Source organism: Choloepus didactylus, chromosome 16 (genome assembly GCF_015220235.1).
Source record: "Choloepus didactylus isolate mChoDid1 chromosome 16, mChoDid1.pri, whole genome shotgun sequence".
Classification (NCBI taxonomy): Eukaryota; Metazoa; Chordata; class Mammalia; order Pilosa; family Megalonychidae; genus Choloepus; species Choloepus didactylus.
In genome coordinates, this window is record NC_051322.1 from 18,453,363 (window position 1) to 18,470,482 (window position 17,120).

General features: G+C 35.1%; 1 protein-coding gene across 3 annotated transcripts in view; it reads left to right on the forward strand.

Moving 5' to 3' along the window:
- The first annotated feature begins 459 nt into the window (after positions 1 to 459).
- LOC119511112 (GPI ethanolamine phosphate transferase 1) overlaps positions 460 to 17,120 on the forward strand; it is a 146,773-nt gene continuing 130,112 nt past the window's right edge. The window contains exons 1-7 of one of the 3 annotated variants that reach the window (XM_037805542.1): positions 460 to 1,004; positions 3,453 to 3,574; positions 4,010 to 4,108; positions 5,924 to 6,030; positions 13,423 to 13,547; positions 14,609 to 14,739; positions 16,702 to 16,818. In XM_037805542.1, the coding sequence (XP_037661470.1) occupies positions 784 to 1,004; positions 3,453 to 3,574; positions 4,010 to 4,108; positions 5,924 to 6,030; positions 13,423 to 13,547; positions 14,609 to 14,739; positions 16,702 to 16,818 (922 nt within the window). In that variant the 5' untranslated portion in view covers positions 460 to 783. The remainder of the gene's footprint in view (positions 1,005 to 3,452; positions 3,575 to 4,009; positions 4,109 to 5,923; positions 6,031 to 13,422; positions 13,548 to 14,608; positions 14,740 to 16,701; positions 16,819 to 17,120) is intronic. The other 2 variants (XM_037805543.1, XM_037805541.1) reach the window with 2 other exon arrangements.

The window sequence follows — 17,120 nt, forward strand, 5'->3', positions numbered from 1 at the left end:
CTCTTAGCTCGTTTCAGAATTCAGAATGTGTGGGGCTGTCTTTACTGCAACGCCTTGTGGGCTGAGAGCAGTTGAGGTTTTCTCCACAGAGAGAGAGCGAGAGACAGAATATTTCCCCCAATTCTCCCAAGGTCAGTTGTCACTAAAAGCCTCTGTCTGCTTGTTGAGGATTCGCTGTCTGTATTGAGCAGTTATTATTAAAACTTCACTTGGAGCTGGGCTGAGAAAGTGCACGGCGCAGCTTCCATGAGGGAGGGGCTCCCGGCTCTAGGTTCTTGGCTCTCAGCGCGGGTCCGCAATTTTACTTACAGATTTTATGCTGTGATCTTGGGCATTCCTCCCAATTCATGTCGGTGGGTGTTGAGTGCAATCACATTTGTCTCCCCGCTACCATTCCAGGTTATTTACTGGTTTTTTGTTCATTTATGAATTGTTCTGGGGGAGACTAAGTCTTCCACTTCTTTCTATGCTGCCATCTTCCCAGAATCGCCAGTATGCATTTACATTTATCATGAACTGTTTATTTTTCCTAATTGCTTACATATACTTGAATTTTTTTTCTCTTTTAAGCACTTGGGTGTATTTTTTCAATGTTGTCTCTTTATAAAATTGTATTTATTGTGACCATAATACATGAAAGTGAAGTTGTGAGTCAAGCGTATTTTAAAATATAAGGTCAATCTGCATGTCATGAAAATTTTAATGATTGCATTAAAATTTACCCAAATGTAATTTTGCTCTCTCCTTTTCTATTTTCTTGAAGATTAGTTAGTAACACTGGATATGCTGCTGTTCTTTATTTTGGGATTGTTCGTACATTTTGTGTTCTTCACCTCTATCTTTGACGTTTATTTTACGTCTCCTTTGGTTCATGGGATGACTCCTCAGTTTACACCATTGCCTCCTCCTGCAAAAAGATTAGTGCTATTTGTTGCTGATGGCCTGCGAGCAGATACACTTTATGAATTAGATGAAAATGGAAATTCAAGAGCACCATTTATTAGGTAAGCATGCCAACTGGAGCAAAGATATCTCTTGAAAATGTTACCCTGTGTTCAAGTAAACAGCAAATATCTTACTGTTTTTCTCATGTTGGGCACAAGGATATGATGAGAAAGTGAATAGGGCACATATACATTTGCCATTGTTTTATGGATTAGCACTATAATGCCAGTTCATTTCCTCCTAGGCATTATTTCTACAATTTTGGTAGAAAATTCCTCATATTGGCTCAGAACTCAAGTTATTAGGTTTTTCTTTAAAGATAAACCTGTTAAATCTTTTAAATAATGAGAAGCATAAAATTAATGAATCACTAATTACCAATGGTTATTTAGCCAGAAAAGATAGAAGTTAACTTGAAATGCAACCTTTTATAAAATAACAAACAGCCTTTACTAGGTCTGCATCACTTTTTAGTGTCATTTTGCCTCTGTTGAGTAACTTAGAAAACTCTGATTTTGAGTAACTTATAAAAGAAAATGTTGATTATTTTTAGGTTTATGATGCCCCTACCAGTACTGTTCTTCTTTCTAATTAGAGGCAAGTGCCCCCAAACCTGTATTTAACTTTATTTCTCCATTTACCTCTCTTAATGCTGTTAGGAGGAGATTAAACTTAAATTTATATGGAAATTTATCTAAAACATTCTAGGACAGCTTACTCTTGACCCTATTCCCACCTTCACCACTACTTTCTATTCCTTTATCCTATTTTATTTTTCTTTATGGTACTTACTACTTTATGACATTATATGATGTATTTTTTTCAAATGTGTGTAAATTCCATTAGGGCTGGCACTTTGTTTTTTTTATGTACCACTTTACCCCCAGCTTCTAGAACATAATAAGCATTTAATAAATATTTGTTGACTGATGGAAAAATGAATGAATGAATAACTTTAATGCTAGATTGAGTTATCAGAGGTAGATTATAATGGCTTAAAGAACTGAGTAATATACCAAAGAGTAAAAATAAATAAATGAGCAAATCAGGGCAATTAGTAGATATACGTATAGGAAAATAAACTCAACCTGTAAAGTCCTAAAAATATATAGAATATTTGGGTCATACATTTGGATGTGGCCTAAAAAGGAGAGAAATGTAGTTCACTGCAAAATTTATAAGATAAAAATATCCTTGTTGTTATGGAAAAGCCAGACTTTTTTGGTACCTACAGTGGTTTCTCATTGAATCTTACGAAAGGGAATGCTGGTATGTAGTGAACTGAGGGCTTAACCAGTTGATTTGCTTTGTGTTGCATGCCATTATATATTTATAAATTCAAGAATCTCTCAGCTTCTTCTAAATCTGTTTTTGAAAAGATTTGTTTGTTCCTTGCCTTGGTTTCTAAAAATATGATCTAAAGTGATTAAAATGATTTTATCCATTAGAATCCAAATTTCTTTATACCTCCCTCTTTCTGTTTAAATCCAGTTTTCATTATGTAATTGACGAAATTAAATAATATTTCTCCCTTAATGTCTGGTCAAATGGTTTTTAGACCATTTACTTAGTATGCATGTCTTTTAGCAAAATTTGTTTTATTATGAGTAGTCAATATTAAAAGTATCTAGACCCATGCATATGATATTTTTCTGCAGAATATATTGAGTCAAGGACTAATCTTAAAAAAATGTAATTGATGCATTCATTGTTTTCTAACTTATCACCTACCAGCTTTTTACCTGTAATAACATTACTGGTGTTTTGCTTTCTTCCCAAAAGTCTGTAAATCACTGTGATACAACTAAAAGGATATTGATTCATTTTAGCAGCATAAACTTTTTACTCTATTAAACTCTAATATAAGAATATAATTTAACTCTTAGTTAGGAGAATACCCAATTCCCGTCCCCCCATCTTTTTGGATAATTTTCCAGTTATACATAACTTGAAAGGATTATTTAAGAATATCAGTATACCCTTAAACTAGATTTACCAATTTTTAACTTTTTCCGTATTTGCATCTGCTCTCTGTCTCTACACATACATCAACTTTTAATTACTTTATTTTTTGCTGAACAATTTGAAAGCAGGACACTATGATACTTCATCCCTAAACATTTCAGTATGTATCTCCTAAGAACAAGGATGTTTTTCTATGTGACCAGATAACTGTCATCACACCTGATAAATTTAACATTCATATAATAATATTGCGTATATCAGTTATCTCTGTAAAAAACCATCTTAATATTTCGTGGCTTAATACAACAATGGTGTACTTCATCTCATGGTTTTGTAGCCTGGCAGGCTCATTCCTGTTAATGCACTAGCTGGTGGGAAGGCTAGGACTAGGCTCAACTGGGATTTGAAAGATTGATTTCCTTCTTAAATTTTGACACACTTTTTTTGCTTTGATTCCTTGTGTAATAATCTTACTTTTCTGAATTCCTGTGAGAGTATTTAATCTTAATCTATGTTAACTATTTATCTGTAATATCTTTTAGGAATATCATAATGCATGAAGGCAGCTGGGGGATATCTCATACACACGTGCCAACGGAATCTAGGACAGGTCATGTAGCCCTGATAGCGGGGTTTTATGAAGATGTCAGTGCAGTTGCCAAAGGTATTGCCTGTTTAGACAAGTTTATCAAATGGAAAATTATATAAATATTGCTTCTTTCATACTGAATCATGTCACAAAGATAAAGTGAATTTTGAGATATTTGTGGCAAGAATTTTTACATGAACACACATTGGTATTAATCCCAGAATTAAGCTTTAGTCTTAACGTCCTGTGCTATTGAAGGAATATGGTTGGTCTAATCCAAGCATCCTTGGTTTTCCAAGTTGTTACCCTCAAAAGTAATTCTATATTTTTCTAAGAAGTAAATGAACTATTAGAAGTTTTTGAAATTGTGGTATAACACACGTAACAGATTTATTGTTAGTTTTGGAGCTAATATTTTTGTTATTCTTTGAAGAATACTTCTGTAGGGGCTTACTTTATCAGGTATATTCCTGTTGTTATTGTGTGCTTATTTTTCCCATTAACCTGAAGGATGGAAGGAAAATCCTGTAGAGTTTGATTCTCTTTTTAACGAAAGCAAGTATACATGGAGCTGGGGAAGCCCAGATATCTTACCTATGTTTTCCAAAGGTAAGAGTCATTTATTGTATTTCCTCACACAGTAAATAGGCAATATATTAATATGGTAATTTTTTTATACATGAGCTTATTACTGTATTTTATTGATTTTGAGACATGTTTTTACATTTTAACATCTCTGAAATAGGAATGTATATTACAGTCGATAGTCATGTCAGTTTAATGCAATGTGTTTTCTTTCTTAGTTGCAATTGAAATATTGGCACATCATATAGTTGACAATGTCTTAGATTTGATAAAATGTTATATGACTGTACTACTTGATCGCTCTATAATCTTGGGCAACTTAGATAACCTTTCTGAGCTTCAGTTTTCTTTTTTGTAAAATAGGTTGTAATATTACTTTTAATCTCATAGGTTGGTTTTGAGGATTAAATTAGATAATATATGTAAAATATTTAGAAAAGTGCTTCCCACATAAATATTCACTATGATGATATTGCTGTCTGGTTCATTATACTTTGATTAGTTATTTAAGAAGTTAGTAGGTATTCACCTAAAGATGTAAAAGTTAAAATTTGTATTTATAATCCCTGTCTTAATATATGGGAGGCCATGTCATTTGGATTTGTTGTGCCTGTTTATATGCAGAAATCTGCAATGTGTATTAGAACATCTCTTGATTAGAAAAGTCATTCATATTATTGTATAAAATCAGTTGGATTCCATTTCAATTTTATGTCATTAAATGCTCTTTTACTGGAAGCAGAATGATTGATCATTTCACTTAGAGGAAAGGTTTTGTAATATAGTACTTAGTCACAGGTATAATATTTATAACAATTGGAATTATTGGTGAATTGTAGCTTATTCACCCAATTATTATATGTCCTGAAAGCAAAATATATATTTGGAATTATATGTCTGATATTCATAGAACGTACTGGTAGGCCAAAAAAACATATACTGGCAGGCCAGAAAAAACTCTCAAACTACTGGTCATTGGAATACCCTCTTCTTTAGAAAGCAGTTCAATTTTTGGTGGGGCTGGTGGCAAAAGGGTGGTTTAAAGTTGCTATGCCTTTATTCCTTCTTCTGGTTATAATTGATGGGACAGGATGAATGCCTGATTCAGAGAAAGTTCAATAGGAATGCTGCATTTCTTATGGTAATCAACAAACTCACTCAGATTGACTTTGCTAGATTTGTGGGAAGTGGAATGGCTGAGCATAGAATTAGGATCATTAAAGCTAAGCTGATGTTTAAGCCATTGTCATTACTTTCTCATATCTCTTTCTCTTATGACCTGCAAAATCCTACCTAACCCAGAAATTCACTAAATTTATTGCTTATGGCAATAAGCAATATTTATTCCTTTGTATACAGAATAATATACATACTCTGAATAAGGGAAGTGGCATATTTGAATTTTCTTTTTGCTTTAGGAAGTTTTATAAACCAAGTAACTGTATGTTTTAAGTTGCTATATCCTAAGAGGTACAGATTTTTTGATTAGTTAATTCTTAGAAGGAAACAAACCTCTTGGGAGTTTTCTGTCACTGATTAGCATTGTGACATTGCCAAATTAATTAACTTACATGTACTTTATCTTTAAAATTAGGCATCTTATTTTGTAGATAAAAAGCAACAGCATATGTTAAAGAACATAGCATGGTCCATGGCATACAATTGGCCCTAAATAAATGTTAATTACTTTTCTCATCTTTTTCTTTCCCATCATAAAATGAAGTGCTTTGTAAAAAATTCTCATTATTCACAAAAATCTTTAAATATTAGACTATCTCATATTTTATGACAGTTTAAAATACTTTTTTAAAAGTTGTTTTACCCAAATTTCCTTTTCAGGTGCTAGTGGGGACCATGTTTATACATATAGTTATGGTGCTGAAATAGAGGATTTTGGTTCCCATGATGCAACAAAACTGGATACCTGGGTTTTTGATAATGTTAAGGTGAGTGCTGTTGTGTGGTTAATCTATAATACATATTTGTATCCAAAGTAACAGAAACATATATCAGAACTTCATTCCTTTTTGACAGCTGAATAATATTCCGTTGTATATAGATACCACTTTTGTTTTTGTTTTTCCATTCATCTGTTGATGGGCACATGTTGTTTGCACCTTTGGGCTATTGTAAATAATGTTCTTGAACATCGATGTGCAAGTATCTGCTTGAGTTTCTGTTTTCAGTTCCTTCGGGTATATTACCTGGGAGTGGAATTGCTGGGTCATATAATAATTCTGTGTTTACTTTTTGAGGAATGGCCTGATTTTCATGCTCTTTTCCCTTTCTTTATTTCAACATTACTGGTGTTAGGTATACAATAGTGAACAGAAAAAAAGATTTTCCTGTGACTTCATAAAATATGGTAGAAATATATACTAATCAAATAATAATAAAAATATGAAATCTCCAACATCATAAGTGCTGTGGAGGAAAGAGATAGGGACCAAGAAGATATCTTTAGGAGATTTTGATGTAAACTGGACAGTTTAAGAAAGGCTTTCCTGAGATACTTGAAATGGTATCTGTTCCGGTTTGCTAGTACTTCACCAAAGGATGGCCAGTTGTGTCCAGAAAACCTGTTAGCTTGGAAAGCATGTGGCTGGTATCTGCGGATCTCAGGTTGTGTTCCAGTTCCTCTTTCAGCTCTTTTGCATTGTTCAAACTGTTGCTCTTGGGGCATTTTGTCCTCTCTTAGCTTCTCTGGAGCAAACTCTGGGCTAGCGTTTCCAAAGTGTCAGCAGAAGTCTGCTTTCAACAGCCATCTCCAAAATGTCTCTCTCAGCTGCTCTCCAGAATGTTACTCTTAGCTGCTCTGGGGGCTTCTGTTTGTGAGTTCTTCTATAGGACTCCAGTGATTAAATCAAAACCCACCCTGAATGGACAGGGTCCATATCTCCATGGAAATAATTTAATCAAACATTTTATCCACAGTTGATTTCACATCTCCAAGGAAACACTTAATCCAAAGATTCCGACCTAATCAACACTAATACTTCTGCCACAAGATTGCATCAAAGGACTTGGCATTTTGGGGGACACAGTGCATCCAAACTGGCACAGTATCTGAAGAAAGTATAAGAGGCAAAGAGGAGGATGGGGATGGATTGAGTATGGAGAAGAATGTATCAGGCCAATGAAGTATGTAAGTCTTAGGCCTCAAGTCAACAGCCAGCATAGTAGATTTGAGGAATGGAAAGACAGGAAGCGGGGATGTTAATGTGGCTAGAACACAGACAGGAAGTGAGGTCTGAGATATGAGGCTAGAGAGGGAATGGGGAGCCTTACCTTCCCTTTGTGCTCTGACCAGAGAATTATGCTTAATCCAAGCCAGACAGTTTGCAAACTATGCAAATTTTTACTTGCTTTTTGGTTGTTGTGATTTCTTCTCTTTTCTTTCTTCTTTTTTTATTTCTATTTTTTTCTTAAACTTTTAATTTTGAAATAATTTCAAAATTACAGGATAGTTTCAAAAATAATACAAAACCCACACAGAGTGTACATGCTTTTTAAAACCCAGTTCCTACATCATCTCCTCTCTTAGGTCTTCTGTGACTTCCCTTTGACTTCACCCCACTCCCACTTTGACTTAGATAACCCTCCTCTGTATTCCATTAATACCTCTTACATAGTACTTTATTATACTATACTAAAATTGTTGACACATTGGCATATCCCTCTTCAAACCTATATACATCTTATTGGCATGGATATTGACTTTTTCACATTGTTAACTCTAAACTCCTATCAAGGAATTGTCTGATGCATAGAAAATGTATTAATTTAGCTTAGGTTCAGTTCTGTGTAATAGAAAAAAATATATGGCTTAAAAGTTTACTTCTGTCTCAGTAAAGATAATGCCAATAGTATGGAAGTAGTAGGCATTCTGGGATTGCTATAGTGACATTCAGATCCAGTCTTCTAAATTTCTTTTCTGTCCTCTGAACATGAATTTTATCTTCAAGGTTGTCTCAGGATCCAAGATAGTACTGACATTCCAGTGATTATTTCAATGAATGAGGAATCAAAAGCACCTTTTCCTGAATCATTTATTTCGAAGAGCCTTATGTCCATGTAGCCTTTTTTTTTTTTTTAATTTTATTTTTAAATAAATTCAAACTTGTAGGAACTGTTGCAAAAACAATACAAACCCCATACACAGAACTCCAGCATACCCCGACCCCCCCCGATACCCCGATCCAGCAACTTTAACATCCTGTCACACCACCATTTCTTTCTTTTCCTCTCTCCCTGCCTTCCTCCCTCCCTATCATCCATCCTCTATTTCTCTGTCTTCTGAACATATGAGAGCAAGCTGCACACATCCTTGAACAAACAATATAATTCACATATATATTTCCCATGAACAAGAACATTCTTTTATGCAATCCCATTAAAGGCAGCTAAGAAGTTCAAGAAATTCAACATTGATGCAAAGCTTACATTCTATATTTCCTTTTTTTTTTTTCCTTACGTCCCAACTGTGTCTCTCTGAGCCTCCTCTCCTCCATCCTCAGATCCCATCCAGGATCATCCTTGACATTTAATTGTTATTATCTATTTAGACTGTCTTTTTTTTTTGTTTGTCCCACTTGTGGAGACATATATACAGCCTAAAGCTTCCCATTCCAACCCCTCCCTAGCATTCCATTAGTGTGATTAATCACATTTAGAATGTTGCAATGCTATCACCTTCCCACCATCCATAACTAGAAATTTCCCTTCACCCCAAACAGAAACCCTATACTCATTTCTTAACTCCCCATTGCCCCTTCCCCCACTTCTCATAACCCATACTCCACTTTTCATCTCTATGGTCATATTCTCTGATACTTTCTTTGTGTTTACTGTGGGGCTTAAATTTAACCTCTGAAGTCCATAACAATCTTGTTTCTCTTTGATACCAACTTAACTTCAATTGGACACATAAACTATGTTCCTTTACTCTTCCATTCCCCCACCTTTATGTAGTTCTTGTCAAAAATTTCTTATTTTACACTGAGTCCAAAACTGCTGATTTATCATTACAGTTCATGTATTTTAGAACCTGTGGGAAGTAAATAGTGGTATTCCAAATCAAAAATACAGTAGTATTGGTATTTATATTTGCCCTGTGATCTTTACTGGAAATCTTTATTTCTTTGTGGTTTCAATCAATTGTTTAGTGTTCCTTCCTTTCAGCCTGCTCAGTTCCCTTTAGCATTTCTTATAGGACTGATTTTCTGGTGATGAAGTCCCTCAGCTTTTGATTATCCGGGAATGCTTTCATCTCCCCCTCATTTTTACCCTCCAGGTGTTTGTGAATTTTCTGTCTTTGATGGTTATTGACTTCTATTTGTATTCCATTGTGGTCAGAGAATGTACTTTGAATATATTCAATTTTTTTTTTTTTAATTTATTGAGGCTTGTTTTATGTCCCAGCATATGGTCTATTCTGGAGAAAGATCCATGATCACTAGAGAAGAATGTTTGTCCTGGTGATCTGGGATGTAATGTTCTATATATGTATGTTGAATTTCTCTGTATCTCTTTCTCCTTTCTTTGTTTCTCTGCCAGTAGGGCTCCCTTTAGTATCTGAAGTAGGGCAGGTCTTTTATTAGCAAACTCTCTCAGCATTTGTTTGTCTGTGAAAAATTTAAGCTCTCCCTCAAATTTGAAGGAGAGTTTTGCTGGATAAAGTATTCTTGGTTGGAAATTTTTCTCTCTCAGAATTTTAAATATGTCATGCCACTGCCTTCTTGCATCCATGGTGGTCACTGAGTAGTCACTGCTTAGTCTTATGTTGTTTCCTTTGTATGGGGTGAATTGCTTTTCTCTTGCTGCTTTCAGAACTTGTTCCTTCTCTTCAGTATTTGACAGTCTGATCAGAATATGTCTTGGAGTGGGTTTATTTGGATTTATTCTATTTGGAGTTTGCTGGGCATTTATGCTTTGTGTATTTATATTGTGTAGAAGGTTGGGGAAGTTTTCCCCAACAATTTCTTTGAATACTCTTTCTAGACTTTTACCCTTCTCTTCCCCTTCTGGGGCATAATAAGTCTTAAATTTGGGCGTTTTATTTTATCTGTCATATCCCTGAGATCCATTTTGATTTTTTTCCCCATTCTTTCTTTTGTTCTTTTATTTTCTGTTCTGTGGTCCTCAAGGACACTGAGTCATTGTTCAGCTTCCTCTAATCTTGTATTATGAGTATCCAGTGTCTTTTTAATTTGGCCACCAGTTTCTTTTATTTCCATAAGATCTTCTATTTTTTTATTTACTCTTGCAATTTCTTCTTTATGCTCTTCTAGGGTCTTCTTTATGTCCTTTATATCCTGTGCCATGCTCTTCTTCATGTCCTTTATATCCTGTGTCATGCTCTCATTGTTTGTCTGTAGTTCTTTGATTAATTGTGCCAAGTACTGTGTCTCCTCTGATCTTTTGATTTGGGTGTTTTGGTTTGGGTTCTCCATATCATCTGGTTTTATCATATGCTTTAAGATTTTCTGTTGTTTTTGGCCTCTTGGCATTTGCTTTACTTGATAGGGTTCTTTCAGGTTATAAAAAATACCAATCTCTAATTTGTCAGATCTACAGCTTGGTGGCGTACACTTTCTCTAAGAGCAGGCGGCATCCACGAGTCACCTATTCCCCTCAAGTCAGTTCTCCCCAACTTTGTCTTTGTGGTGTGTGGGGATCTGATTCTTGTGGAGTTCAATTGGTGCACTAAGTTTGGGTGTGTTGTTGGTGCTGTCCGCCCTGAATGTGGGGTGTGTGTCTGAACGGTTAGGGAGGCAGGGCAGCTTTAATAATCAAACATCCTAGGTGTTCTTGGAGATTTAAGGCTGTTGCAAGAGTCCAAGCCTTTACCTCAGTCCCACCACAGATCATCTCTGCCGCTGACCCATAAGTCCCTGGCACTGGCATAGGGTCCCTGGGATTTCCGAGTGGGTCCCCCTTCTCAGTTGTGCTCTTCCAGGACCACGGCTGAGGGAAGGCTGCACCACGTCACAAGTGCGCGCCGGCCCTCCAGGGAAGCCCTGGGCCACCGGGCCATGCAGGGGCGTTCCCAGCCTGCTGTAAAGATGGTTGAATGGGGCATGTTAATTTCCCCCTCTTCGCATGGCTCTGCCTTCCTAGCTCTGGGACAATTAGCTGTGGGTGCACTAAAGGCCACTGTCCACCGCCGATATTTTGGCATGTGCGTGGTGTTGCGGGAAACACTCCCTGTCACACTGGGTTTCTTGGCGTGTCTCTGGGCTATGGGTCCAGCCCCAGGCAGGAGCATCCCCAGCCCGCCGGGGAGGTGCTTGCAAGGGGTGTGGTTTCTTTCCCCTTTTGGCTCCCCTCTGCCCCCCTGGCCCCGAGACAATCAGCAGCAGGTGTGGGAAGGGCTGTCCTCCACTCTAGACACCGAGGCATTGGGAAAGCCCACTCCTGCCATGCTTTACTGCGTGGTTCTCACTGTTGTATCCTCAGTCAGTCCCAGGTTTTTTTTTTGAAAAAGAACTAGTCCGTCTCCAAACGCCAACCCACTTTTTCCCCACACCGCAGCGTGGCTGCTGGACTTTCAGCTGGCTCACTCACTCATTTCAGAATGCAGACTCCCGGTTTCACCAAATGCACAGTCCCTTTGGATTTAGCCGACCTTGTCCGGCTGGTGCATCACTGGAACTGGTGTTCTGGGTCACTTTCTGGCTTTTATCTAGTATTTTTCACGGAGGTTTTTTTTTGCCCTGTCTTACCTAGCCACCATCTTGGGTTCTTCTCCCATGTAGGCTTTTGACTAAAATGTTTGACTTAAATCTGATTGTCCACAACCATAAGGACACATCTGGCTGCAAGAGAGAATGGAAAATGTATAGGTTTTAAATTTGGAGCATTGCTGTATCTCATAAAATCAGGGATTTTTATTCAGGGAGAAGGGAAAATTCATGTTGGGGTAGTCATTTATCAGTCTTCCATGAGGCATAGCAAATATTTATTGGGTACAGAAATGAATGATTGCATTTGAACACAAGGAAGACAGAAAAAGTGGGGGGCTTATGAGCATAACTATACCGACTGTTGAGGGAAAAGAAGCTAAGGGTATATTTCACCTTTTATGTCCAAAAGGAATCTTTACATTTAAAGGAATCTTACATTGAGAGGTTGACATCTGCAAGACTGGTATTTCATAGCTTCCCATATGGGTATATATGAATAAATAGCAGTTTTAAGTAGATGAATATTTTTACTAATCATGAAACAAATTATAAATTTCACTCAAGTTCATTCTCTCAGTTTTGTCTTGTAGCTTTAATTTATATGTTTAGAATTTAACTATTTTCTTTTGAGGAATTTGTCATTTGCATCTAGAATTAAAATTTCTTAGGGGCTGAGTAGAGCATATAGGAAATTTAGGATAATTTTATGCTATTGAGGGTATAGCAGGTTACATATTGCTTTTTAAAAATTTATTTTGTTGAATAACTAGCTTCTCTAATGGCACTATTTATACTTTTTATTTTAAAAACATTTATAATAATGATGTATTATTTGAAAAATTCTTAAATACTTCAGACTTTGTTGAAAAATTTAACATGTTTTGTTAAAAGTTGACATCTTTTACAGTGGGAGACATGTAAACCTTAATGAAGTCTCTTGGCACAGCCTTTTGATTCAATTTATGTTAATTTAAAAGTCCTCTCTATAGGTACTTGCTTACATGTTCATGTACATGTGATTATTAGGGTGAAGCATTTGTCTTAGAAGGGCCTGGTGAGTCTAATTTATCATTATGAAATTAATATTTTGAACCATATTTCATTAAGTGGAAATTTTTCTACCACACAATTTGAAAAAAGGGTTCTAGTTGGGGCAAAGGAAGTAGTAGGAGGCTATTCACAATATTCCAAATGAAAGATTATGTTTGGATTAGGGCGGTAGCAGACTGGACAATGAGAAGTGGTCCAACTCTGAATATATTTAAAATAATAAAGTGTTTTTAACTTGTTACCACTATTAATGTTTTATTTTTTCTCTTGACAATATATTTTTTCATTCTGCTGCATTTTATTGTTAGATTTGTGATCTACAATGGTATGAAACTTCGTGAAAACAAGCTCTCCTGTCTATAACTTTTTTAGGTGCTAGTTATAATACAGAAAATAGCTCAATAATTATTTGAGCATAGATATCTGCAGTGAAAATAAGGCCTTTTTGTTTGGTAGGTCCTCAGGACAAATTTAAACACTGTGAGGTAATTTAATTTTATAGTTAAGTATATATGTGTATAAACTTAATTGAATGTTCTCATTAGAATTATTTTTTTAAACAAAATACATGAACTAAAATTTCTTCTGATTTATTACATATAGGACTTCTTTCATGCTGCCAGAAACAACCAGTCTTTGTTTTCTAAGATAAATGAAGAGAAGATAGTTTTTTTCTTGCATTTATTAGGAATAGATACAAACGGACATGCTCACCGACCATCATCAAGGTAATTTTAATGCTGGGTTTGATACCATCTTTTGAAGAAAACAGCTGTTCTGTTTGAATTTTTAGGGTATTTATGATGTTTGTTTTGTAATTATAGTGGCAGAACTAATATTTTAAAACTGCTGTAATGTAAAATAGGTTCTCAATTATATGAGACATAATGTGATATAGTAGTTAAAATCTCATGTGCCTGAGTGAGACTGCACATTAATATAAGTAAAATTTATCCTATATATATATATTCCATAATTTTCACTTATAAAGGCAGAAAAAAATCTGTGTATGTTCCACTTAATCGATATTGTATCTAGCGAATACTTATATAAAGTTTTTGTGTACTTTATTTCAGTAGCACTCCTTATATACAACAGGAAATATTTTTTCTCACTTTTACAGGCCATAAAATAAAGGGAAATATCCATGATATACACTTATTCTTTATTTTGAATTTGGTTAGATCAACCTAACTGTAACTGTAAGTCTTTTGGGGTAGCTGCCAGTGTTAAGAATTAATATCTCCTGTTCCCCTTTCTTAACATGATGCGCTGGTTCATTTGATGGATTCATACCTAGCCAACTTTGTTCAACTCTAAGAAAACTTAAATATATTATTCAAATAGCTCAGTTGTTCAAACTATTATCATATTTTATATTACCAACAACTTAAGGGATGAAAATATTCTATATTTAAAGCAGTAATACTTACCTATTAATGTGGCAAGAACAATATAAATATAGTTTGTGTTATGAGAGATGTGAACTTAAAAGTCATCATATTATAGCATTTGGGATTTAAAAAAGATTCATCAAAATGTATTTGCTAATTAATACCCTCCTTTTAGCACATCTGAAAGCTATCTTAAGTTTTTTGCTTCTTTAAAGAGAAAAATAATTATTTTGAAAATCTAAGGAGCTCTGATTTAAAAATATTAAAGATGAATCTAAAGCATTTCAAGAGTTAATGCAGAGAGTCTCTCTGAATGCGGAGAGTCCACAGTGAATACATGTGATTTCTCCAAATTAATGTAATTTAATTTGCTCTCCTATTTCTTTTTAAAATAGGGAATACAAGGACAATATTAAAAAAGTTGATAACGGAGTGAAAGAAATTGTGTTCCTATTTAAACATTTTTATGGAAATGATGGGAAAACAACATTTATCTTTACCTCTGATCATGGAATGACCGACTGGGGTTAGTCTGTCTTAAATGCTATGTAGCTTACAATGAAAGTAGTGGTAAATATATCTTGCAAAGGTCTTATAATACTGGATAATTAGATGTATTAGTATATACAAAGTATTTGGCACATAATAATTATATGCTTAAAACATTAACTCAAAAAAGGCTTGTCTTATTTTAAGAATCCTTTTCCTAACTATAAAAGAAATATATCGTTATTTAGAGATTGAGAAGGTATAAAAAATGTGGAAAAGAAAAAAAAAAGTACCTGTCACTTATCTACCTAGAATTAACTGTATGTGATGGCAAAAGGAAATGATAATAATCAGATAGTGTTATTGAGGAACTTCAGACTTGAAATTGTACCCTAGATAGGGAAGAGAACGTACAGAGAACAACCTAAGGCAAAGGTGAGGTTTGTATTCCCAGATAACAATATAGAACTCCTGTGAGAAAGGTTCTACCTTTTTCAAGGGCTTCTTGGCAGAAAAGGATCCAGAAACCTTGTCCTCCTCTCCAGAAGAGACCTGGCCTAGACTGCTGGCCCCAAGCATGGGTGGTTACTCCTCAAAGGAGCTCTCCCCTATTCTTTTTGATTTGGGCACTGCTCTGGCTCCCACTCATGTCTCCCACTCATGCCAGGTAGGTCACCAGGGTTCTAGCTCTGCCAAGGGATTCTAGCTTCTGGATTCTTGTATCACCACCTTGCTGAATATATCCTGCATAAGTTAGTCTCCCTCTCTTCCTTCCTTCCTTCCTCCCTCCTCCCTCCCTCCCTTCCATTCTTCCATCCTCCATCTGTTCATCCTCCGTTTGTTCATCCTTTCATCCATTTATACATCCATCTATCCATGTGTTGGAGTGAGGGAACGAGTGTGCAGGTTTAAACTTCCTAAAAACCTTATATGTCTAAATATTAAGTTAGTTGGTATATAAGGTTTTTTTTCTATTTGTATCTTGATTATTTAACCATGTTATCAATAACCATGAAAGCGTGATTTTAATGTCTGTATTACAGTGCATCCATACTCTATACAATTAAAAAATCTTTTCCTATTGTTTATTATGGTATATATTAAGATAGAATAATTTATGCTTTAGTGATGGACATCCCCAAATTATCTATGGTGTAACAAAATAAGCCCCTCCCCATCTTTAAAGAAAAAAATCTTGGATATTTTTGGCTATTTCTTTGTTCAGAATAAATTTATAATGACTGTTAACTCCTCAACCCCCTTCCCCCCATATCTTCCCCAGCATTTCCCAACTGGAAGTTTTAATTGGAATTTTAAAAACTCTAAATTAATTTGAGAAAAGTGACATCTTTGTATTATAAAATATTTTAATTTAGAAATAGGGAATCACTCTTCTTAAACATGCTTCATTAAAGTTTTGTCATGTTCTCTATATTCTGAAAATGTTTTAAGATTTTTGCCATAAGAAACGGTAATTGACTTTCCCCATGTATTAGCAGAGAGAAAAGGCCTTTGTGGTAGATGTATCTATGTATTACTACTACTTTCTTTTTCACTTTAGTATTTTGTTCATAAAGTTTATTTGGAAGTTAGATGTAATTACAGTTACAAATCAGGTGAAATTTATATAATGATGCTGTTTTGGTGGTGGTTCTTCTTTCAGATAGAGTCACTCAGCAGTTGTTCTGTTTTCTTGTGTGTGTGTTTTTTTCTGTTTTTTGTTTTTTTGGCTTCTGTTTTATTCCACTCAAGCATTTTTGTTGTGTGTGGTTTTTGTGTGTGTGTGTGTTTTTGCCTGTTTGTTTGATGTTTTGATTTGCTTTATGGAAATCTTTTTCAAACTAATTGTTATACTGTAAGTATTTGTGAGTATGGTGACTAGAATTAGCTATTTATGGATCAGCTGTTTAAAACAACATTTAAAAAATGAATAAGAAATATTTAGCTGTAAGTTAATTCTTATGTAATTTTCGTATTACTCTTGGTGTCTTATCTCTAGGTTCCCATGGGGCTGGTCATCCTTCAGAGACTTTAACTCCTTTAGTCACTTGGGGAGCTGGAATCAAATATCCCCAGAAAGTATCAGCTCAACTGTTCGATGATGCATTTTTGAAAGGTATAAACATTTATCTGTATTGTTTTTTAAAAGAATTGTGTCACAATTGATATTTTGCAACTGGAGATCAGGATTTGTCCTGTCTCTAGTATTTTTGTAGGCTCTCTGTGTTGCCTAAGTTTCCGTTGCCTCTCAGTCCATGAAGAAAAGTTCTTTTCTCTGGAACTTTGTTTGTCTTGTAAGGTAAGTTTTGTTCAGAGTTCCAAAGTTTTTTTTTCCAATCAGACAAAATAAATTCCTCTCAAATGCCTTTCTCTGGAGCAGTTGCATCAAAATCATCCAAAGCACTTGTTAAAAATACG